The sequence below is a fragment of the Penicillium soppii genome, assembly GCF_028829465.1.
Source record: "Penicillium soppii strain IBT 18220 chromosome Unknown utg000004l, whole genome shotgun sequence".
NCBI classification, from domain to species: domain Eukaryota; kingdom Fungi; phylum Ascomycota; class Eurotiomycetes; order Eurotiales; family Aspergillaceae; genus Penicillium; species Penicillium soppii.
The window spans coordinates 1,282,142-1,306,173 of NW_026643234.1; the positions used below are offsets into that span (position 1 = coordinate 1,282,142).

General features: G+C 48.2%; 9 protein-coding genes across 9 annotated transcripts; 4 read left to right on the forward strand and 5 right to left on the reverse strand.

Moving 5' to 3' along the window:
- Positions 1–3,294: 3,294 nt before the first annotated feature.
- On the reverse strand, positions 3,295–4,725 carry N7529_003897 (phosphatidyl synthase; the record flags this gene model as incomplete). The annotated part of the gene is made up of 1 exon (XM_057239424.1): positions 3,295–4,725. The coding sequence occupies one exon, from the start codon at positions 4,723–4,725 to the stop codon at positions 3,295–3,297; it is 1,431 nt and encodes a 476-aa protein (XP_057098719.1).
- Positions 4,726–5,805: 1,080 nt separating this feature from the next.
- gldB (putative glycerol dehydrogenase (GldB)) lies at positions 5,806–6,851 on the forward strand (the record flags this gene model as incomplete). The annotated part of the gene is made up of 2 exons (XM_057239425.1): positions 5,806–6,213; positions 6,282–6,851. The coding sequence occupies 2 exons, from the start codon at positions 5,806–5,808 to the stop codon at positions 6,849–6,851; spliced, it is 978 nt and encodes a 325-aa protein (XP_057098720.1).
- A 2,322-nt stretch (positions 6,852–9,173) lies between these two features.
- N7529_003899 (uncharacterized protein) lies at positions 9,174–11,433 on the reverse strand (the record flags this gene model as incomplete). The annotated part of the gene is made up of 3 exons (XM_057239426.1): positions 9,174–10,801; positions 10,891–11,231; positions 11,399–11,433. 3 exons carry the CDS (start codon positions 11,431–11,433, stop codon positions 9,174–9,176), a joined length of 2,004 nt encoding a protein of 667 aa, XP_057098721.1.
- Positions 11,434–12,524: 1,091 nt separating this feature from the next.
- Positions 12,525–13,126, reverse strand: N7529_003900 (uncharacterized protein; the record flags this gene model as incomplete). Its single annotated transcript, XM_057239427.1, has 3 exons — positions 12,525–12,577; positions 12,668–13,057; positions 13,117–13,126. The coding sequence occupies 3 exons, from the start codon at positions 13,124–13,126 to the stop codon at positions 12,525–12,527; spliced, it is 453 nt and encodes a 150-aa protein (XP_057098722.1).
- A 298-nt stretch (positions 13,127–13,424) lies between these two features.
- N7529_003901 (uncharacterized protein) lies at positions 13,425–14,433 on the forward strand (the record flags this gene model as incomplete). The annotated part of the gene is made up of 3 exons (XM_057239428.1): positions 13,425–13,487; positions 13,590–13,702; positions 13,770–14,433. 3 exons carry the CDS (start codon positions 13,425–13,427, stop codon positions 14,431–14,433), a joined length of 840 nt encoding a protein of 279 aa, XP_057098723.1.
- Positions 14,434–14,512: 79 nt separating this feature from the next.
- Positions 14,513–17,997, reverse strand: N7529_003902 (glutathione S-transferase family protein; the record flags this gene model as incomplete). Its single annotated transcript, XM_057239429.1, has 9 exons — positions 14,513–14,574; positions 14,628–14,973; positions 15,024–15,104; positions 15,723–16,275; positions 16,364–17,052; positions 17,141–17,171; positions 17,325–17,730; positions 17,798–17,915; positions 17,992–17,997. The coding sequence occupies 9 exons, from the start codon at positions 17,995–17,997 to the stop codon at positions 14,513–14,515; spliced, it is 2,292 nt and encodes a 763-aa protein (XP_057098724.1).
- Positions 17,998–18,416: 419 nt separating this feature from the next.
- Positions 18,417–19,694, reverse strand: N7529_003903 (putative ATP binding protein; the record flags this gene model as incomplete). The annotated part of the gene is made up of 2 exons (XM_057239430.1): positions 18,417–19,588; positions 19,655–19,694. The coding sequence occupies 2 exons, from the start codon at positions 19,692–19,694 to the stop codon at positions 18,417–18,419; spliced, it is 1,212 nt and encodes a 403-aa protein (XP_057098725.1).
- A 252-nt stretch (positions 19,695–19,946) lies between these two features.
- Positions 19,947–22,109, forward strand: N7529_003904 (putative cell cycle control protein (Cwf19); the record flags this gene model as incomplete). Its single annotated transcript, XM_057239431.1, has 2 exons — positions 19,947–21,236; positions 21,291–22,109. 2 exons carry the CDS (start codon positions 19,947–19,949, stop codon positions 22,107–22,109), a joined length of 2,109 nt encoding a protein of 702 aa, XP_057098726.1.
- Positions 22,110–23,150: 1,041 nt separating this feature from the next.
- Positions 23,151–23,786, forward strand: N7529_003905 (uncharacterized protein; the record flags this gene model as incomplete). The annotated part of the gene is made up of 1 exon (XM_057239432.1): positions 23,151–23,786. The coding sequence occupies one exon, from the start codon at positions 23,151–23,153 to the stop codon at positions 23,784–23,786; it is 636 nt and encodes a 211-aa protein (XP_057098727.1).
- Positions 23,787–24,032: the final 246 nt, after the last annotated feature.

The following is a 24,032-nucleotide window of genomic DNA, read 5'->3' on the forward strand; positions in this document are numbered from 1 at the left end:
TCCAATTTCTATGACATAATCTAAACTACTCCTCCGTAGGCATTCTCCAATAAGGTTGACTTTCTTCCTTCTTCTCTTCCAAGGTTTGTCTTCCAATTGCTTATTATTCTACGGAGCATCCAACCCGAATAACCCGAAATTAACAGGTCACCAGGTCTAAATCCGATGCATCCGCCATGTATACCCCAGAGATGTTGTTACCTAACTCCCAACACCAATTCCACGCCAGCTACAGCCTCATTCGCCTCTTTAGAGGTGATCATGCGGGGATATGCGCCATTACCTAATAAAAACTCCCCCAAAACGAATCACCTGACACTAACAGAGGTCCGTGTCCCTTACAGTGCATTGAGATGCCACTCAATTGGGCAATCAATCACAGATCATTACACCCTAAGCACTGACTATGACATACGAAGTGCAAACAGTCAATTTGAAAAAACAATTCCCCTGAAATGATATGTTTTTATTTAGCCCACGCTATATCCTCGGAGCTCCGATGGAGACTTCAATAACCCAACAGTCTAGTAATGGGTTAGTCCATTCCGAATCCCCGTCCCGTTCTTTCATTTATCGGCCATAGTCCGATCTTACACCGACTTTGTTGCCTCGTTGTCTCCAAACCTGCCAAGACCGGGGTTCCACGACTTACACAGCTGATCGTCAAAGCCAAGAACATCGTTTCCCTTACTAATATGCTCCTCTCCTCGCCCTCCCCATGCTTCCTACATATTTCACAATGCCCATAAAAAAGACATCGGCGGCATACCCCCAGATCGGTCCCGCATTCTTACATCCCCCATCGGCACAGACATCGGGTTTTGCTGACAAGCACGACATGCTGGTGCGACATTCCCGACAGGGTCAGCAAAGGCTTAGCTACTAGGCCACGCTCGAACCGAGGCCGATGTGTTACCCGGTCCAGGTAGAAAGGCTTGATGTGATGCCAAGTTTGGTGTTCGAGTTACAGATCCTAGGCAGTCTGACCCTTGTCTTTGACTACGGTCGAGGGGAACACGAAATTGGGGTTCACCGCATACCAGCCAAGACCCGATGATGAAGTGCTTTTTCCGCGGAATTGCGCTCGCCACCAAGATCTCTAGATTCCCAGGCTAGACAAGGAGGCGTCTCGGATGATCCTCCTTGCTCCTTTTTGAGGTCAAACTTAATATTCTAATTATTCGGCCTCGCTCTACAATCTTGGCAATCAATAGTTTTTCAAAGTGAGTCAGCCGTGGTCACATGGTCAAACTCTTCAAAAGCCAGACTGATCTGGTCCTACCGGAAATGTGAGTTTGGTACCCCTGCTTTGTGGTCTTCAATATTGCATTGCGAGAATCATCGCAAACCCTTTCCATATGATGCACGTCTTTTTTAAGCGTTTCCTATTACCTGACACCCCATAAGTTACTTGGGAATGTTGAAACTATGTGGATACTGATTGAAAGCAATGCCATTGCATGAGTATATCAGCATGGCTTCAATATTGTCATCTGCGAGCATATTGCTTTACTAATATTGAAAACATGCGCTGACTGTTCTGCTCTATAATCCGAAGAACCTAAGCTTGCATTATACGACTATAATCGGCAGATCTGTAGGTCTGCATCTCCGGCCAACAACGTTTTCGGTTATTTCTACTCTTGATTCCATTCAAGGCGTGGATGGTGTCATTTGGACTCACAGATAGGTGGGCGGTCAATGTCCACGATTGCATATTTGAACATCTTGCGGCAAACTATGCAACGAAAGCTAGCCGATATTATAGTTGTTTCACTTGATGGCAAGTATATCGTGTAAAAGCTGATGGTCGAGTCAGAATATTGACCCCTGTAGCAACTAGGGTAAAAGGCGAGGTGGGAAGATGTGGATTGTAGACACGAGCACATAGCATCCAACAGTACCTCAGAATCACCCTTTTATTCCAATGATATCTATCCCAATATAATTGAACCATATACGGAATACGATATTGGACATGCCAATGAAAGTTGGTCTCCTTCAATATCAAAACTACCAGACCACAAACCGCAACCACACATCCCAGTCAAAATACCTGAACTACAAAAACGACAATTAAAAAATACACAACCTGTATTCACATTTCAACATCCTAGCCCTACCTATGAGTATCCCCCTTTTAGAAGAGTGCGTCAACCACAATCTGCCCTTGCATTAGCGGAGTCCAAGCACCCAAATCCCGCCACGCATACCCAGCCAGCCCTACACCTAAGAGCTACAAACGCACCGAACCCGCTAAATTGAATTCCGAGACATGCATACCCGTCTGAGACTGTTCTGGAAGATAGGAAAGCTCTTTTAGATTGGGGGCTTGGGGTATCCGCATGGCGGTAATGTCGGCATGTATCCAGTTCATGGCGTTGTAGTGCTGGATGCAGTCTGAGGGTGGTTTGCCGCTGGTGGTTGGATTGGGCTTGGGCTTGGGCGTGGAGTGTACGTACTTCCTGTGTCTTACGGCTGAGCGGGAAGAATGTTCCTTTTTTGTAGCTTTTTTTTGGGGTTTCCCGAGATAATTGGATCTAGGCAATGGATTTGGATTGAAAAGGCTTGGGGATTGGGAATTTTATTAGGAGCTGTGTAAAGATCTGACTTCTTGATTCAGTATGGTTTTTTGGGTACTTGTTTGGATATTAGATACCAAGGAGAAGCAAATGCTTAAACTCAGTATGTAGGTGCGAAGGCAAGTTGTGGATGAAATAAGGTTTTGACGCTACTCGCTATCAAATCATCATGGCGTCAACGATTACTTCCACTTAATTACCAATTCGCTACAGTGAAAATTACGAACCAATTGAGGAATGAAAATTGCATGGTATTGGAATGTGGGAATATAACTGCATGCGGAAGTTCGCACAAAAAAGAGAGATAAAAAACAAGAGCTTTGCATCATGGCACATGAGATGTAGGAAGGAATCCAGTCTAAGGAGGAAATCAGGAATTCAAAACCCCCCAACCCTTCACATTCTAAATAGAAAGTAAATGGTGTTTCTCAGGCCGATCGTAATCCAAATCGACGTGACAAAGGATATCAGAAGTCCTAAAGCCCGGCACCCCGGAATTTAAACCAAAATAGAAAGGTAAAAGCCAAAATTGAGGGGCACATGCAGAGAAATGGTGGGGGGAGAGAAAAAGAAGCGAAGTCTATGAAAAAGAAAATGACATGACATCAAAAAGTAAACGCCAAGGAAAACCTTCTCAAGCCCAGCATCACATGTGTTTTTTTGAGTTTCGTTAAAGCGTGAAAAGATCGACCAATTATGATCTTTTGTGACTTTACTCAATGGCGGAGGCACCACCGTCGCCGTGAAGGACGGGGTTGACCTTGGGGTTCCACTTGAGCTTGAAGTCCTCGCCAAGCTCCTTGGCGATGGCGGCCTTGACGGCGTCAAGGACGTGGGGGAAGACACCGAAGTTAGCAGGGCTGTTGAGATCGTTCTCGCCACCCTGGAAGACACCAGTGCGGACGAGACAAGTGTTCCAGCCGTACATGTTTCCACCGATGATATCGGAGGCGGGATTGTCACCGACCATGTAGATGTTGTCGGGCAGGCGGGCCTCGCCGTGGAGCTCCTCCATCCAGGACTTCATGACCTCGTCGGCGTAGGTGTAGGTAGCGCGCTCGGGCTTACCGTAGACAACACGCTCGAGGTCGACACCGGTAAGAGTCTTGTACTGGGCCTCAACGGAGATACGGAAGGCACCCTGGGTGAGGCGGGGCAGACCCTTGTGCTCAGTGGGCATGAGGAGATCACCCTGGGAGAAGTAGATGGGGATGCGGGTGGCGACGGGGTCCTGGGCCTTGGTCATGAGCTTGCCATCCTCGGCAAGGAGCAGATCCATGATGACCTGGAAATCGGTCTGGTAGTCACGGGAGTCGGCAAAGACCATGATGGCATCGAACTTGACCTTGGAGAAGTCCTGAGGCCGGGCCTCCTTCTTCTCTTCCTCGGTAAGGGTGGACCAGGGAGAGATGGAGGGGTCCCAGGCGAGAAGGTCCTTGGGGTGGACAACGTTCTTGAACCCATAGTTCTCGGCAACCTCACGGATCTTGAAACCGTCACCACCGAGGACCAGGACAGTCTCGTAGTACTCAGCCAATGCCTGCATGGGAGTGTGGGACTGGATGAACTGGTCGGTAGAGATGGGCTGCTCGAGAATCTCGGAGAGCTGAGCACAGCGAGCCTCCTCGGTCTTACCACCACCGTTGGTCAAAAGAATGTGGGGGATGCGGATGCCGAGCTCGTTGTCTCCGTTGAGAATCTTGAGGGCGGTCTTGGCCTCCTCGATGGCGTGGTTACCGTGTGCCAGCACACCGTCAATGTCGAAAGCGAAGGCCATGTTCTTGGCCTTAGCGGTCTTCTCCTTGTTGAGATCCTGGACCTGAGAGGCCATGATATCACGGGAGACGGAAGGAGTACCACGCTGGACAGATGACAGGCGGGACAGGCGGGGAGAGCGGGGAATGGGGAGGGAAGTTCCGAAGGAGTTGCGCGAGCCACGGCGGTCCTTCATGGAAGGAGCCAAGCTCAGGTTGTGCATGAACTGAGCGGCATCACTGATGGCACTGCGGGTAGCGGGGATCTCAATGGTGTTGCCGCCATCGGAAGGAATGGCCAGACCGCCGTTGCTAGGACGGGGAGAGGGAGCAGGGGCATCGCTGGCGCGGGGATCAACTCCCAAGTCGGTGTCTTCAAAACGAGCCATTGTGAAGGTAGTTTATAAGGGAGCAGAAGGAGAGAGGTGGATCTTCTACTTTTTAAAGTCACTGATGGGATCAGGACTTAGGGGAATGGATAAAGTAGGTGAAAAGGAAGAGAGAAAAGTCACTGATAACGAAATGAAAAGTGTTAATGGAGGGAGTTCAGGAGAGTATATATACAAGCCCTACTATCTCATACCGGGCTCAATGGGGGACAAACGAAAAATGGGGATTTTGCCATTGAAGCTGCGAGGGATCCACTCACCGGGTATCATCATTCCTAGGAATTATCGTCATCATTTGGCAACAAGATATCAGTTTCGGGTGGAGTCTTCTACTGTATGAGACCAGACGGATTTGTACAGGGTACCTGCGTCATTGTGGATGACACACTGTTTTCCGTGTACCTAGTACGCGGGACAGCTTACAGCCCGGCGGCCGACTAAATCAAAAATTCAGTGATTGGCTCAGACCATGTCTGGCTAGGCCGAGTTTTGAAGCAACGCAGTACGCCGAGTGGGTAGGAAGAGGCCTGAGACGAACGGACGATTGGACTGGAGTGCAGTTCGCCCGTGGGTCGGCATGAGATCGAATGGAGCCGATGACGATCGGCTCAAACGCTCTCACCGTTTCGGTCAGTGATGTCATAATGGAGCTTTGAAAATTACTAGTGGAAATTTTGCGCTTTTTTTTCCTCTTGTTTCTTTTTTTTTTGTGTTGTAATTGTATTTAGTTTGTGTTCATTCATTAGGTACAATGTTGTATCTTCTTTCATGCCCAAGCTACATGGTTATACGAGAATAGGCTAGAGTTAAAATATACCTTGTGCATGTATATATTTATCGACAACGTCATTGTAGAAAGGAAAGTAAGGCTAAGTTAGCATTATACAGAAATTCGGAAATTCAGATTAGATAATTCAGTATTTCATTATTTCAATTGAAATTGAAATAAATGATGTACCCCTCCACCCCACTCATCAAACATCGTCATCGCTTTTCTAAGCTCCCCCACTCTTATTGTATCTTCTACAGCTCGAGCTCTTCTTTCTTTCTACACTCTACTATACACAAATCATATACACAATGTCGTCTGGAAAAACTCTTACTTTGAGCAATGGCGTGAAGATGCCCGCCGTTGGCTTCGGCACTTTCGCCAGCGAGGGCTCAAAGGGCGAAACCTACGCCGCCGTCACTGCTGCTCTCAACATTGGCTACCGTCACCTCGATTGTGCCTGGTTCTACCTGAACGAGGACGAGGTTGGTGATGGTATCCGTGACTTCCTCAAGGCCAACCCTAACGTCAAGCGTTCTGATATCTTCGTGACCACAAAGGTCTGGAACCATCTGCACCGTTACGATGACGTCCTCTGGTCCATCAACAACTCTCTCGAGCGTATGAAGCTTGACTACGTCGATCTTTTCCTTGTTCACTGGCCCATTGCTGCTGAGAAGGAAGATCAGGAGCACCCCAAGATTGGCCCCGATGGAAAGGTATGTTATCACCAGCTCTCCCAAACCTCCAATGGCACACGAGCAGCTAACTAACGATTTTTTAATAGTACGTCATCCTGAAGGACCTCACTGAGAACCACGAGGAGACATGGCGCGCCATGGAGAAGCTCTACGCCGACGGTAAGGCCAGGGCTATCGGTGTGTCCAACTGGACCATCCCCCAGCTTGAGGCCATGACCAAGTACGCCAAGGTCTTCCCTCAGGTCAACCAGATCGAGATCCACCCCTTCCTGCCCAACGAAGAGCTGGTGCAGTACTGCTTCTCCAAGAATGTCATGCCCCAGGCCTATTCGCCTCTGGGCTCCCAAAACCAGGTCCCTACCACTGGTGAGCGCGTGTCCGAGAACAAGACTCTCAACGCCATTGCCGAAAAGGGCAACAACACCCTCGCCCAGGTTCTCATTGCCTGGGGTCTGCGTCGTGGTTACAGTGTGCTCCCCAAGAGCTCCAACCCCAAGCGCATTGAGTCCAACTTCAAGAGCATCGAGCTCAGCGATGAGGACTTCGCGGCTGTCAACGAGGTCGCCAAGGGCCGTCACTGCCGCTTTGTCAACATGCACGAGACCTTCGGCTACAATGTCTGGCCTGAGGAGACTGCCCAGGGCCTTTCTCTTTAAATATTGTCTTGACTTATCTATACAAGGCGAAAATAATACCCTAGAATGGGGGATTTGGGGGTGGAAATGTGTTAATGAACGGATTACGAACTCTGTTAGATGAATTGGACATACCATTGATCTTAAAACCTTAAAAACTATGTACTTCTTACATGTGTTTCATGTGTATCATAGAATGGTGTTGCTTCGGGAAATTGAGCCGACTCTGTCATACGATGGCCAACTTCACACACCGGCCGCCCTTCATTCCATTTCTAACCCCTCCAGGATCCACGGCATCTACGACCCCTCCATAGCGTCTGAGAGGGTCCAATAATTGAAGTGAAACCAAGCAATCTGGATTAAGATTACAATAAAAAAAAAGTAAAATAAAAATCAATTTGCAAAAAAGAAATTTGCCCAGCAAAGGAACCCTACATTTTTACAACATTGTAATGTAATTAATTCCGTTGCATATTTGATCTTAGAATATGTCTGGAATACTGCGCTGAACCAATAAGCAAAAAGATCTCTCACCTCGAGTTAAGATCTTATATCTTCAATAAATAGCTTGACAAGTTCCACAGGGTTACACTGTGCCTGGCCAGGGACGGAAAATATCTAGTGTAGCACCAAGATACAACTCTACAACTACTCTGTGCATACATACAATGCATATTGTAAAACGAATAGCCATTTCCATACACCAAATCCGGTATAGTGCTACCTACTCGCAGTGTAATTCCCAGGAGCACACTGCTCCGACTATGTCATCCCGCATTGAGGTATGTCCCTGCGCCACTAAGAGGCTTAGCGCATACCGCATTTGGTCTTAGCGTTACTGACTATAGCATAATGCGGAAAATGTCGGAGATGGGTGTGCTTTGTACGTGGTTGTCTTCAACACCGAGACGCCGAATAGGGTAGTGTTTGCATGATCCTGACAGTCTACGTGTACTGCGTATCTCGTAAATATACATATGCATGTTTTAGAGTTGTCTTGTTTTAGTTGCTTTTAGGGCTGTATCGTTGAGTCGTACTGGGTACCTTCTTGGGAGGGGTACTTGTCGTCATGGCTCGATGCATATGGTACCCATGAAGTGGGATGAAAGGCTATTACCTAACACTCTGCAGAGGTTGTTTTTAGTTCGGATAGTTGCTATTGGTTGACACATTATAGAAACTAACGCTGGTTCTATTTTTCCATTCTTTGGCCGATCAACGACGGAAATTACTTGCTAAGTTGTACTATGCTAGTGAGATATTTAATGCCTCATTTCTTTAGTAAAACGGTAAAAAGAAAACCTCCCTTTAGACTTTTCCAAGGTTGCTTGTTTTTGTGTATGTAGATTTCATGATGAGTATTTTGCCGGTTCAGATTCTTCGGCTTCTGCGCTTCCCGAAACCGAGTTTTGAGATCGGGAATCCCGATTGTTGAGCCGATATGGCACTTCGGTGGAATACGCTGGAGAGACTTGATGTCCAGGTTTTTAAGAGGGAGGTCTTGATATCCACACTACATCATTGGGATCATTAGGCTGATCTACCTTACATTGCACAATGCAGCATGTAGCATGTAGCATGTAGCGTGTAGCGTGTGCATTTTGAGTCCTGGAGTACAGGGTGCATCATACCAGTTCGCTGCGTGGGTACCATGTGATATACAAATGCATCTGGAGATCGCCTTGCTCAGTGCCTCCAATTTACAGACTGCTCTAGTCTTCTCAGTTTGCAAATATTACAAAGATCGGCGCGGTAACGGCTATCCGTACAAGTATCAAGCCACCAGAATATTTAATTGGAAAGAACTCAATTCGGGAAGTAAACGCAAGCCACTTGCACAAGGGATCATCCTCACCTTCGGGCCAGACGGCCAGACGGCCAGGCGCGCTGCCCGCTGCAATATCTTTGGTTGTCAAAGCGGCTAGATGCATAAAGGGACTCGAGCGCGAATATCGGGATTGTCACCCGAATGTTGTAGTCAAAGAGCAGTCCAGCCTCCAAATGGATGCCCCTCATACCGTCAAATCCCGCAATTTCAAAGTGTGGCGCAACGGCACAGACGTCATTCTGCATACAGGTGAACCTTGCCGCTTCACGATCTTATCTTGATCAAGATGAAATGGAAAAAAATCCAGAATGAATTCAATAAGAATGTAACAGTACAATAGAATAAAAAGACAAAGACAAACAATTGGTATCTTAAGGACAAAGAAACTCCCTGGGAACTATATAAAGAGCGACCATGAAAAAACCAGGGCATGAAAAGACAATAGCAAAGAAGGCTAAGCCCGAGCAAAATCCTATCTCTTAGATGAGGCACACACCATCCTCAGGGGATGATCAAGATCTCGACCGCACTCGCTTAGCCGTGGGAGTGCACCCGGCGCTCATCTGGAGCATACTCCGCGACGCATCGTCCGTGCTCTTGGTACTGCGGGTGGGAATACCACTAACGAAAGACTGATCGGCAGTGTTTTTGGCACTTTTGGAGGCCGGTGCGGGGAGCTTTAACGAGCTAGGGGATTTGGGAGCAAGCTTGCGGCGGCCTTTGGTAGGTGTCGAGGGCGCTGCGGGTGCATCAGCCACGGGCGCTGAGGCTACGGGAGGCTTGCTTGTGCTGCGACCTCCAGTCTTGACAGGGGTACCAGACCCCATCGTTCCCGAATCGCCCAAACGCCTCACCCGGCGTGAGCGCGGGGTTGCAGTAGCGGGTGCAGTAGTAGGGGTTGAGCCGTTGTCAGTGGCCCCACTGTCTGTAGTTTGGTTCTCCTTCTGCGTCTGGCTACGGCGGCTGCGCTGGCCAGATGCTGCTTTCTTTGTCGAACGCTTGGTGTCCAACTGGGGACGAGGTGTAGCACCGACGTCATCAGTGCTTTGTTGATAATCTTTCTCCTCGTCTTCCTGATCGTCCATTACTTCGAACTCTTCATACTCGGCCATGCGATCCTCGTTCCATGACACTTGCTTTCGGGGTTTGCTATGCTTTGTTCGGGAGATAGCAGCTTCCTTGCGGTTGCGGTATGAGCTCTCATGCTCATCATCGCCAGTCTGACCTTCTTCCTCGCTCGACTGCCGGGAAAGAGCTTCCAGAGCGACATAAGGCGTAACGGATTTACCCTTGTTGAGTCTGGTGTTACGCTTTGTAGCCAAAGCGACCTGCTGGGCATCAGTTCGCTGCAGAAAGATGAACTCTGTGCCTTTAGCCCGGCGGAGTGAGATAGTGTTGCGCACAGGAGGAGCACTTGAGGCTTTGGCGCGAGTGCTGCGGCGGCATGCAGGGCTTGAGGGGACTGGCTCTTCGATGACCTCTTCTTTGTGGACGATTTTCTCCTGGTTTTCGGCGTCATCCGTGCCGAGCTTGACGTCCCATTTATTGGGTGATAGTTGCAATTTGACCGGCGAAGGTGAGTTGGTGTTCAAATCTTCCAACGCGCGTCGTGATCGTGGCATTGAGCATTCGATTTCTGGAGACTCATCCATGCTGGAAGACACTTCTGGTGATTCTGTGTCTCCGGGATGCGCTGCCTTGGCGGCGCGCTTAGCCTTGGCTCTCGAAAGGAAGTCATTGAGCAGGTCTGCATCCTCTCCATCCAGAGAGCTTCGAAGTGCCGATCGTACCAATTTCACCTCTTGCTCCTGGGTGAGATCTTGCACAGACTCCGCAGTGGGCACAGCGTTGCTCTTGCACTCTGCTGCATTTTCGATCATGGGCGGTGCCACTTGATCGAGGAGTCTAGACTGCAGATGTTCGGAGGGCTTTTCGTTGGATGCGGTAAGGTCCACGTCCGTAGCCATTGTATCATTGTAGACCGGCGTCTTGGCAGACTCCCACATATCGCTGAGGGGCGCGGGGGAATCGTTCATAGCAATGTCATTATTCAGGGCTGGCGTGGGCTGGTTGGCGGTGAAACCAAACGTGTTCTGGGCGCCATCGTCGTGAATATTGAAGTTGAATTCGGGCATTTTGCCTTTAAAATGTCAGATGAAAGGTCCCACGTGAGAGTAAACGAATTGCGACGCTTGGTAGTTCACGTAACCCCGTGGATTAATTACTCACGTCGTTTTCGAGACGCCTGCATCTCCCATTTAGTCTCCAGGAAAGACCGACCGCGTTGCTCGAGCTCAGTCTCATGGTCGGCGTCGGCGGGGTCAACACACAAGCGCTTCACGCCGCGCTTATAATCCAAATTGTTAGCGCCGCCAATGGCAATGCCCTGGCGTTCTGGTGCGGTGTTCATGCCACTGAATGGGAAACGAATGCGCTTCCACAGCTTGCGCGACTTGTCTCCAGCCCGAACAGGGGTTGAGGGTTTGCGATCCCACAATCGAGGCAATGCGCTCAGGGCCTTGATAGGCGTGAAACTAAAGGAACTTTCTGTCGGGGGATTGGTAGTGTCGCTGGAGTAAGAAACACAATGTTAGTGTCAAACAATATGTGGCGATGTGTATGCACAACAAAGAAACTCAAGCCCCTGAGTGACAGGCGCAGCAAATGTTGACGTGAAAAAAACACAAAACGACAAAATATATAACCAAACAGAAGTGAGAGGAGAAAGGCGACATACCCTATTTGCGACTGCGAGGGAGGGTGGTTCTCCATGGTTGTTGACGCGTGCGGAATGTGTCAGAAAGCCGTTGGAATTCGACAGTACTTATAATTTAAGTAAAGGGGGTTAAAATAGGTCGAAGTGATGGTACTTTTCTAAGTTCATGTGAATAAAATGCAAACTGAGAATACTTCAGTTATAGTATAAGTGTCGAATAAGTCGTGTGTTGATGCAAAAGTTAACATTGAAGTTTGATGGTGGAGTTTGCTTTGCACTTTGATCCGTTGCCCTGCCAACTGCCTTATGGGAGCCCTACACGTTGTCAATTTGGATGATCTTCAATAGCCCTAGAGCCCTACAATATTGTACAATGCAGCTTGTATCGAAAGATATCATCGAAAGTATATCCTATATTCTCATTATTTAATATTGAATGCTACGTAGAGTAGGGAAACCTATCGGAAACACTGTTCAATATGTACATAGCCTTGTGAATGATGCTTAAAGAGTACACTTAGGTAGAAACCATTTATGGTGACTACTTTTTAGTCCTTCCTAGGTTGTTTTCGGATAGCAGGATCTTATAATTTAGTCCAATTCCAATTGTGAGTTGGCAGACTTCGAATAGATATACCTTTGTCTAGGCACTCTATATATATTTAGAGATAGTATCTTCTCCAACGTATTCCCACCATCAGCCATCCCAACTAGGTGACAGACACATGGAGTATAATTTAAACCGTGATAGTAACTCACCACACCGGCAATGATCGCATGCTCTCCAGGGCTGTTTTCAATATTATTCTCGAACCTTGGAACCTTGGTACCTTGGAAATCGAGGTATCTCAACAACCTTACAAGTTCTTGTCTTGGATATAGAACATATTGTTACCCCTCCGTTTCCTTGAAATTATCATGCCCCCCAGAAACCTTGGAAGCCATACAACCGGCAGCCGCCTTTAATTACAATCGATTTGCACTTGGTGGGACATAGACTACAGTAGTCATAAGGCGAGCGAAAGTCGTCCAGCCTTTCATAGCTTGGTTGTATTTCAAGAACCCCGAGCAAAGACTCGATCATATCTCATTAATCATATCATGTGCCGCTAGCAATTTGTCTCAGAATGCATGAAGCGCCCCATAATCATATCAGCTTCTCTGCCAAGTCACGCTCATCAAATGGATCCCCGAATTCATCTAAACGGGAGGCCCACGGTTAGTATACGAAACATCCATACAACCTGATTTAACCTAGCACAGGAGACGTAGATATAATACACCACATACTTAGCGTAAAGTCCTTGTCAACGACATACTCCATAGCGCGCTGATAATCTTCCTGGGCACGCTTGGTCTTCCACGCAGCAAGCTCCGCATTTTTGTCCGCAGTCTGTCCTGCCCGAATCTCAAGTGCCGTTCGAGTGTCCACGGGAGGTGCACCTGGGCATTGCTGTGTCTGAGAGCCGGGAGGGGAAAGCTCTGATGTGTTGAGGCCGGATGAGGAAGCTTGGGCGTTGCCAGTTGGAGTACGAGCGCCGGTTCGGGCGCTATCATCTGGGCGGATGGAATCGATGGAGGATGTCATTGTGGAATCTCCGTCTGGGTCTTTGGGATCTAAGACGGTGATTAATGGGTGCAAGGTAGTGTGGAGGAGAACAGGCGGGAAGATATGGAGCTCTATCGATATCGCCATCGGTTCCCCGCGCTTGCGAAAACTTGAAAATAAGTGGACTTACCAATAGCCATATTGACTAAGAAATGATAAAATTGGTAGAAAATTGATTAGTTGGGGTATAGTTCAGAAGAATATTGAGGCGGCGGGGAGATCAACACGCCTGAGCAGCTCTGCACTGCGACAGGCGGTGGCCCCAGGGTTCGCACCGCGAATTTTCTTCTTTCTTTCTTCCTCAGCTATATACTCCATGAACATACGAATTATTAGTCTTTATTGTTTGACTACAGATCTCCACTAGCATCTTTTATTGTTTCTGTGACTATCATTCTTATTTCCAATTTCTGCCTGATCGTGGTTATTCTGTGAACAATGAGCGCAAATTCCAGTGCGGCTCCCGACGCCTGGGACGACTCGTGGGAAAGCCAAGCAGATGTATGTAATAACAGTCCAGATGATATCTAGAGTCATTAGACTGCTGTTGCAGTCTATAAAGGGCTCAAAAATCACAAATGACGTACTAATAATCGTTTACAGAAATTAGACTCGCAGTCTACCCCGCCGTCCGAAAAGAAAGTCTCGTCCAAAGTGACAAAGGCACAACGCAGGGCACAACAGGCAGAATTCAACCGACAGTTGTGGGCGGAAGCGTAAGTTTGAGGCTTGAGCAGTCTATGAGAATTTTTCCGAGGTTCAAAACGCTGAATTGGGCTACAGGGAATCCCCAGAGACGTTCCACTTCGTCGAAGCGCGCGCCGATGTCCCCCTCAAGCAGGATATCAAACCAGCAGTCACATTGTTGAGTCGTAATCGTAAGCCGCACCTTGTGAAACGACAATCATCCTCTCCGGGCACAATCGATGCTGCAACCGCTGGACTTGGTCAGCTTGGTATAGAATACGATGACGACTCGGATGATGACAACAAGCCGCCCGAGCCAACGCCCGAGGAGCGCCATGCCATTGCACTCAAGAACCGAGAGGAGAAGCAGCGGAAGTATGAAGAGGTGCGCGAACGCCTGTTCGGAAGTCCATCCGCTACAGCTTCGGGTACGTCGTCGCCTGGCAGTACGACCCCGCCTCGCCAGAACCAAATTCATTCAGGAGAAGGTAGAGGCCGAGGAAAAGGTCGTGGCGGAGGAAGAGATAACCGCGAAAAGAGGGATTCTTCGTCGGCATCGAGCAATTCTAGACATCATCTCTACGATCCAGCTAGCCCGGTTAAGTCAAATGCACCATTTGGACAGAGAGGTGGCCGTCCTCAGCTTGAACGGAACAGCTCCGACCCTCAAGCTCCTCAGCAACCGCTACGCAGCCCTCGGGGCCCTGATTCAAGTGGAAGAGGTGGCTTCAATTTCAATCGTGGTGCTCGAGGAGGCTAAAGTACATGTCACCAACATTTCCTCTCTCCAGAACAATGGCCACCTGCTGAGTCTGAGAATCCTCATATATTCTCTAGAGTCAAGGAAGGCCTTGTCCTGCGTTGATCGCATTTGCGACTTGTGATGTGTTTGGACGGTTTTCTGCGATACGAACTGGTCAACATCGTTCGCAAAAGAAAATGCGAGATACTCACGGGCATATCGCTCGTAGCTGTCCAGGTACAGCTCATCCGTGCTAGTTGTTGCCTGAACATGCTGGTCGGTCTCAATAGCGTTCACCCAAGCCGCCAATCTGCTTCCCTCCTCGGGATCCGGCCAGCCTCGGTAAGGCTTCAGAACTCGTCTCAATCGAATGATCCACGGGGCGGCTTGAACGTCTACAAGGGACATCTGCGAGCCCATGAAGAAAGGTCCTTTGGGATGTGCCACTTCCAGCAGCTGCTCCAAGGACTCCCGCAGTTCCTGCGTTTTCTCAATCTGCTTCTGTTGGTCTTGCTCCTGCAGCACACGGTAGAAACCGGGCACAACGTGTCGGTTAACCTGAATGCTATTAGTGATGGTTATCAGCGCAGAGATGATTGCCGACTTACATGGTCTGCCCACAATCGGCAATGAGCACGCAGTTTTGCATCTGCTGGAAGCATCGCAGCTCCAACACTCAGATCCTCAAGCTACAATGCATTGGTTAGCGACATAAGTGGGATCCCGATCGATCGGCTTCCGTACATATTCCAACAATACGTTGCTTTCATAGCATCCCCAATCATTATGTCGCAAAGCAGGAACAAGTCCCCTTGGATTCACTTCCAACAAGGAAGCGGGTTTCTCATACGGGTCCACTTCAATGTATTGGTATGGAATGCCTTTCAGCTCCAACGCAATCCATACGCGCTGCACAAAAGGACTTCAGACATGCGGACTAAATTAGCGATTTCCAGAAGGTCTCCGTTTTGACCGGGTCAAAATATGGGGAGCTCTCACCAGAAGCAACTTCCAAATAACTTGAGGTTGACGTCGGCAGAATGCTTGATGGCAGTTTCAGCGGCCAGACCTGTCGACTTTGTATGGTATAATTTTGGGCCTGATTGAGACATGACTCGATCCTGTTGTATATATTGTGTTAGAGCTTTTTCCAAAATTATACCTAGAGTTGACATCAAAATGAAGATTCCATCGGCGTGGCTCAGGAATCTAAAACACGAGAGGTGTTGACTGTGACGTAGCCGAGCGCATGCGGGGAATACAGGACCATTTTTGTAACTCCAAACAATACCATGAGATAAACATACCGCTCTTGTCCTCCTATCTTTTTTGTCCTTCATAATAAACCGTTGAACACTGCTCTTCTTTACTCGGTCACTCTCTTCAAGTGTATGTTGATGACCGCCGCCCACGCCGTCATTCTTCCCATTGGCACCGTTACCATTCACTCGTTGTATAGTGAAGTATCTTCCACCATGCGCCCCCGGATGGCTCGGGGGTAAGTTAGGATTGGGTGTAGGCATATCAAAAGTTTGAACATTTCGGATCGAGGGCTCGCCATTCAGAGCAAAAGTATACATGCCAGGCATAGTAGACGATCCAGTCTCGATTGCATGGGCTATGTCTGATATTTCAGACACTGGGAAGTATTCCACAACTTTGATTTTGACATGACAGAGGTCCCTTTCTCTGGCTGTGCGCTTGCGCTTTTTCTTTTCTGGGTCGTCCGATTTGGGTGTACCCGGGGGCCGGCCTTTTAGTCGGCAGTCCCAGTAGTGAGAAACGAAGGGTTTACGCTTGTACCGCTGAGTTGAGCGATGGGAATATACATTGTCAACATGAGGGAAGTAAGTATTGAATCTGCAGAGCGGAGTATTTGCAAGTCAGTCTTTTTTGCAGCAGGGAAATAATAAATGATAAACATAGAGCAATGCACAATGTCACGTACTCATCCTCGCTCAGTGTAATCATTTCATCGACATTGAACAACCTCTCCCTCCAGTAATCCAGATGAGGAGGATCAGGTATCACTTTAAAGCCCCGCAGCTCTCCAGGCCCACTGAATGTGGACGGATCGACAGACTCGGGTTCCATTTGAATGATATCTGACTGAAATGGTTGAACTGGCGACGGTAACATTGCAAAGCTGTTACTATGAGCTTGCGGGTGGTTCACCATTGCTAGATTATTTTGCGACAGCGATGCCGGAGGTGAAATTTGCGCGGACCCAGAGCCAGGGAATGCCCTTCTCATATGGGTTGATTGTATATTACCAAGCTGTCCATTCTCGAAATCATTGTTATACTCTCGGGACTGTTGCAAACCACTCTGATTGGGGAATCGCCCTTGCGGTTTAAAGTGCGAGGAAGCTTCATTCCCAGACTGACGCGGCTGATTTTGCTGGTGAGTGGGTTGAGTTGCGACCATGAATTCATGGACTGGCTCGCCTGGCCGTGAAGGGGGGATATAGCCGTTGCGCGCATTCGCGTTTCGGGGCCGCGTTTCGGCAGCCGGCGGACGGTAAGGAATGAATGTATGCGATCCTACATCAAAAGGGTTTAGCTGAGAGAGATTTGACTCGTCACCTATTGACATGGATGCCAACCGGGGTGACGAAATCTGCAGTTCGGAGTCCATCTAAATAATAATATAAGGTTATATGGAGAGGAGTGCTGCTTTTGAAAGGTAAAAAATGTGGTTGAAGCGGCGTTGTGGGGTTGTAAACCTTCCCTTGGAAGCTCGGATGTTCTTTTCCTCTATACACACATTAATTGATTACATTTAAATCTCTGGAAAAAGATTAGTCTTATTGATAGAATAAATGGCTATTTAGAATATTTTTTCTATTTTAGGCTCAAAAACACGGTCCCAATCGTATTGACAGGAACTAACGGTCAATTTGAGCTTACAGTCCCTTTCCTGCATGTTTCTTCGCTGCTTCCGAATTTTTGAAAGGAAAGCCGGCGGTCCTCTTATCTGCCCCAGTACGACGACTGATCTTGCCATGGCTGCTTGCAAAAAGCATGCACCATAGCCCAATAGCTGCAATAGCGGAATATCCAGCAACTCCAACGGCAAAGAGGCTTTGTCCAGCAGAAACGTACCACGTGTATGCGTAAAACGCGCATGCACTATGGAAGATAGAGGTGACCATCAGAGTTGGCACAGCATATGGAGCTTTGGGATCGTTGTCATCTGTCGAAACGGACTCCTTGATGTCGGCGGTCAAAGGGATAGAGCCCGTCAGCATCATGGTCAAGACAGCGATAGTAAGAAGACTAAATCCGAGGCATCGTGCAAAGTAGAGCTCCATGGCTATAAGGGATTAAGGGTCAGCAACTCGCAAATAGTCATATGGTTTGGATGATTTGATGTCACATACGGGAAGCGGGTCGGGTTTCATCCAACAGCATGGTCACTATTATGCTTGGACCCGCGATCAGAGGTAAGCTCTGAAGTGCCAGCCAACCGGCCGTCGAGTATGTGTACGCGTGGAAGACCTTCAGAACAGTTGTCAGCTTGAGTTCTGTCGTGAAGTGACGTACATAGCTTTAGCTGTCAAGAGCGGTGACTCACATCCATGTTATGTATGCTATCAGCTGTATCAATGCTGGCAGGATATTTCCAAGGCTAGGATATTGAGAAGCTCTTAAAGATCAGACAACTATATATATAGGAGAAGATGATTTTAAGGCTGAAGTATTATAGCTTGTGACGTCACAGCAACATTACCTGTTTGACTAGTTTGCATGTTTCATTTAGTTTGTAATGTGCTCTACCATAGCCCTGAAAGACCAGAACACCCCAAAAGACAGAGAAGAAAGGGGCAATGATAATAGGCCAAATTAATTGGGATATATTTGATATATGTATTCGGTTGTATGCAAAAAAAAAAAGGAAAAGCGCCCCAAGGACCACAAACACCTCAAGACCGTAAGACCCTATTGAAAACCATTGAATGCAATCAAATGTCGATTTTTGTTTCGTGAGATATTGCAACTTCACTGTTGCATGTTGCTCGCACGCAGATATCTTGTGAAGCTGTTGTCCTGGTCTGACGGGGCACTTTGAGCACCCGAGAGCGCCTCTCTATAACGATGAGAGAGACCCTCATCATTGCCAGCGTCAGGGCCCTGGTAGTCCTCATAGTCGCTGTCATCCTCTCCATCTGCCAGACCGCGTTTGATAATCTCGTCCTCCTCATCTTCGGCTTCACTGACAGTCTCAGCCTCAGCAGCGGAAGAGGGCTTTGGTGGCTGTCTGCTTGCCCCAGAAACACTCATGTCTTTCATTAATTTCCCAAGCTCAAGTTCCCGCTGAGATTCCTTCTGATCTTCACGCTCCTTCTTCTTACGCTCTAACTCGGGCTTGTAGTCGCGCTCAAACTCCTGGCGCTTTGTTTCCACAGCCTCGAAAAACTCTTCGACACCATCGCCAGTCATCGAACTGACGCCGACAATGCTCAGGTGTCGGTAGAATTCTTCCAACATCAGGCTCATGCTGTTCAGAAGGGAACCCATATATCCACTACCAGAGCCAAAGCCCCCAGCACCGCCCTCGGTTCCAAAAGCGCCTGATTCTTCCTCTTGCCGCAAAGCCTGCTGGAACGCATCAAAGTCGGTCATCCACTCCTTGGCAAATTCTGCATCCTTAACATCGGTCTTGTTGAAAACCAGAATCATAGGCAGCTTGGTCTTGTATAAGATACTGCAGGCGTAGAGCATGTTACTCATAAAGGTGCTGGTAGAACTCGCACGAGGTGTGTCGATGACATATGCAATGACCGTGGGGAATGATGATGCGAGAGTTTCTAGAAGAATGCTACCGGACGCACTCCAGACGAAAACTTCGATCTGGCCGGGTGTGTCGACCAAAATGTGTTCGATTGGCTTTGCGGAGGGGTTTTCGGGGTTCGGAGTAGTGCGCTTCTCCAAGAGAGAGATGATTTGGTCGACCTTGGTGGCGAACAGGTTTAACGAAGTCAAAATACCTCCATTGGGGCCTAAGTTGTACTGCTTCATCACTTCTTTGTAGTTAATCGAATCACGGATATCGATGTTGCTATCGAAAGGCACCGAGTGTACCGCGGGGTCGAGATTGAGCACGTATGGCACGGTTTTCTTTTCGTGCAGATAAGAGTTGATTCTCTGCATGAACGTGGTCTTTCCAGAGCCTACTCATTCCACGATATGATTAAAATACTGTGGACAAAAATGGGGAAAGGGTCAATATGCCATACCTGCCATGCCCACGCAGACCACGGACACCGGAGTCGCCATTATGAAAGATCTGTGCAAAAACTACCCCGTAGAAATTAGAGGAATAGATGGAATGTCACGGTGAGCTTGTAAGGTGAAATGGTTGAATATGCGTAAGTGAAGAAGAGATAAGCTCTTTTTTTTCTCGAAATATTTTTTGTCGCGGGGAAGCCGAGATCTGCGACTGGACCGCCCGGCAACTTTAGAACGTCATTCCAACTTTTTTGCCTTTTGCTTCAGCTCCATCCCTCTTGCACCGTATTTAAGTGCACCATGACTTTGGAAGATTTTGAGAAGTCATTGGCGGAAGGACAAGAACAGCGACACGAAAAATCAGATCGAGAGAGACATCATCGAGACCGAAATCGCGACCGCGACCGCAGCAAAGAGCGCTCGAGACAACACCGTCATCACCGTTCTAGCCATCACCGACGGCATTCTTCCAGATCTAGGGAACGTGATGTTGATCGTGGCCGTGAATCCCGACATCGCGACGATGATGGACACCGACACAAGCGCTCTCGCCGTTCAACCGACCAAGGAGACGAGCATGGCCATAAACGTCGTCAATGCGATGCCAAAGACGATGAGACATCTGCTGCCAAAACAGCGCCCGAGGAAGAGCCTAGTAATTTGAAGCGGGATGCCTGGATGGAAGCACCCTCCGCTCTCGATATTGAGTATGTTCACCGACCGGACACTACGCGACTCGAGGAGGAAGCCAAACCAAAAATGCTTCACGCGGGATACGAACTCAAGATTCATGAGAAGGAGCTCAACAAACACCTCCGTGATCTTAACGATGGAAAAACGCTCGAGGAAATAGAAGATGAGCCTGCTCAACATGATGTGGACTACACTTTTGGAGACTCGGGGTCACAGTGGAGGATGACAAAGCTCAAAGGTATTTACAGAGAGGCCAAAGAAAGTGGTAGGCCCGTGGAAGAGGTTGCCGTCGAACGATTTGGAAGTTTACGCTCTTTCGACGATGCTCGGGAAGAAGAAACCGAGATGGATCGTCGCAAGACGTATGGCAAGTCTTACGTGGGCAAGGAGAAACCCAGCGGGGAGTTATTCCAGGAAAGGAAGCTTGAGAAAAATATCCGACGTGGGCCACTTGAGCACGTTCGGGATCCAGAGCAAGAGCTTAAAGCCGAGGGCCAAGCCAAGAAAATGGATACTGTGCCTCCCCCGAGGACCACTCAACATCTCGATATGACAGCATTGAATCGCCTCAAAGCTCAGATGATGAAAGCGAAGCTCAAAAAAGCTCCAGACGCTACCCAACTCGAAGAGCAGTATAACACGGCAGCTGCGTCAATGTCAAACCGCAAGGAACCCGATGTGGTGGTTCTTGATGTTATGCATAATCCCATGCTGGCAGGCCCAAGAAATGAGGTTAAGGCCATTGACACCAAGAGGGGTCGCGAGAGAGGCCAGGTGGAGGCAAATGAAGATATGAGCATTGAAGACATGGTGCGAGAAGAACGCAAAACCCGAGGACAACTCGGCGGAGAGGGCAGGCGTTTGGCGGATCAAATTGGCCGGGATTCCAAGTTTGAGGTGAGTTTTAGTCTGAGAATGATAATCGGTGTTTGGGATACTAACCTATGCTAGAACGATTTGGAGTACATGGACGACAATGCGTCCAAGCTAGCCAAAAGAGTGCATCGTTCTGAAATTGATCTCAAGAATACAACTATAAACGATTTCCACAAAATGAACCGGATCTTGGACAATTGTCCGCTTTGTCACAACGAAGACAAAGGCACACCACCTCTTGCCCCAGTGGTGTCCCTTGCAACTCGGGTCTTCCTCACACTCCCCACCGAGCCCGAGATAAGCGAGGGTGGTGCAACCATTGTACCAATTCAACATCGCACGAATTTAATGGAGTGCGACGACGATGAGTGGGAGGAAATCCGCAACTTTATGAAAAGTCTCACACGCATGTACCATGACCAAGGTCGAGATGTGATTTTCTATGAAAATGCAGCCCAGCCGCAAAGGAAAAAGCATGCATCAATGGAAGTCGTGCCCTTGCCCTACAGCCTTGGAGAAACTTCTCCTGCATTCTTCAAGGAAGCAATTCTCAGTGCCGAATCCGAATGGTCTCAGCACAAAAAGCTTATCGACACACTCGCGAAATCTAAGCAAGGATTGGGCCGGTCTGCTTTCCGCCAAACCTTGGTAAAGGAGATGCCTTATTTCCACGTCTGGTTCGAACTTGATGGTGGTTTGGGTCACATTGTTGAGGATGACAACCGCTGGCCTCGGGGTGATCTCTTCGCACGAGAGATCATTGGAGGAATGCTAGATGTTGCGCCGGATGTCATCAAACGACAGGGACGATGGAATCGTGGGGATCGAAGGGTTGACGGATTCAGAAAGCGATGGAACAAGTTTGATTGGACCCGTGTTCTAATTGAAGGGTAGTGGTCTATCTAGGGTTATCTCCTTGCCTTGTATACCAAGGTTGGACCATCAACCATCTTAACTGCAGTGACCTTGGTGTTGAAAGTTGAAGAAGTAGGAATAAATGGTTTTCTGTTTCTGATATTTTAGCTTAAAAAACCCACTCCAACGTATTAGCAGACATCGCCCGAATCCGAATGGCATCTTCATGCGGAGAACTTGTCTGGCGTGGGGCCTTACCCCCCCTTCTCGGCCGATGCTTCGTATAATGATGACCCTCATTCACTGGGCTCCTTCAATGATTATATTTTAATTTTGTTTTCTCCCGCTGATTTAAGGAATTGATGCTTGAATCCGCAACTTAGAACAACAATTGGCCCTTGATCGGAAATCATCCACATCCCTTATCTGTAAGTCAAATGTCAAGAGAAGGCGCTTCGGCCTATTCCGACCCGAGAGCAGACAATAGTATTGCTGAAAAGATCCTCTCATTCTTCTCGGAATTGTTGTGTTACTCTCTGAATTTCTATGTACTAACATTACAGAAGGATCATCTCCCAGAATGAGCTCCACCGACTCTAAGCCGAAGGTGCTTCTCGTTGGGGTCATCGATCAGTCAGTTTATCTTACAAATTCTGTCATCGGTGTCCATTAATTCGTGATACTGACCAGGCATCGAAATTAGTGCACAATCAGCCTGGGCTGCACTAGGTGAAGTGGCAGAGCTGCTAGAATCAACAGCGACCCAACGATCTGAGTTCATTAAAGAGTGCAAAGATGGCAAGTTTGACGGTGTGGTTGCGATTTACCGAACCATTGCCTCTGTAGCCTTTACAGGATTTGTAGATGAGGAGCTTCTGAGCGTGCTACCTCAATCGCTCCGCTATATCGCGCATTGTGGTATGTATATATGAGTATTGGGAGGCTAGTATATATTGACTTTATATAACTATAGGAGCCGGTTACGATCAAGTGGATGTCCATGCGTGCAGTGCTCGCAATCCCCCAATTCGGGTTTCTAATGTCCCAACCGCAGTAGATGATGCCACTGCTGATGTCAACATGTTCTTGATCCTCGGAGCGTTGCGTAACTTCAACACTGGCATGAATGCCCTGCGTGAAGGCAAATGGCGAGGTCAGCCAGCGCCACCTCTTGGCCATGATCCCCAAGGAAAGGTTCTTGGAATTCTGGGAATGGGTGGAATTGGACGTAATCTGAAGAAGAAGGCTGAAGCTTTCGGTATGAAAATCATCTATCATAATCGCCACAAGCTCAGCGAGGAGATGTCTGCGGGGGCTCAGTATGTTTCTTTTGACGAGCTTTTGTCCACCAGTGACGTGGTCAGCTTGAACTTGCCACTTAATGTAAGTGACTTTCACTTCCCATCAATGCATGGAGTATGTTCTGATGACCGAAAGAAAAACACCCACCACATCATCAGCAAAGCCGAGTTTGCTAAGATGAAACACGGCGTGGTAGTGGTTAACACTGCCCGAGGTGCTGTCATGGATGAAGCTGCCTTGGTCGAAGCTCTGGGTAGCGGTAAAGTATTCTCAGCCGGCCTGGATGTATTTGAAGAGGAGCCTAAGATCCATCCGGGCCTGCTAAGCAACCAGAATGTGATTCTGGTTCCTCACATGGGTACTTGGACCAGTGAGGTGAGTTTTGTTCTATCCACAGAGAGAGAAAGGCCATGAGGCTAACATAAAAACAGACTATACTTGCCATGGAAGAATGGACGATTGAGAACATTCGCATGGCTCTTGAAGTAGGAACACTGAAGAGTCCAGTCCCGGAACAGGCTGAAATGTAAAGACGGAGAGAAATAGAGAAAGAGAAGTCTGGATGTAGATTTGGTGAAATATGTACAACTAATATGCGCTGTGCCATTTAATTATATTATTTTTGTTGTTTTTGAGCTGTGGAGTACAATGTCCGTAGTT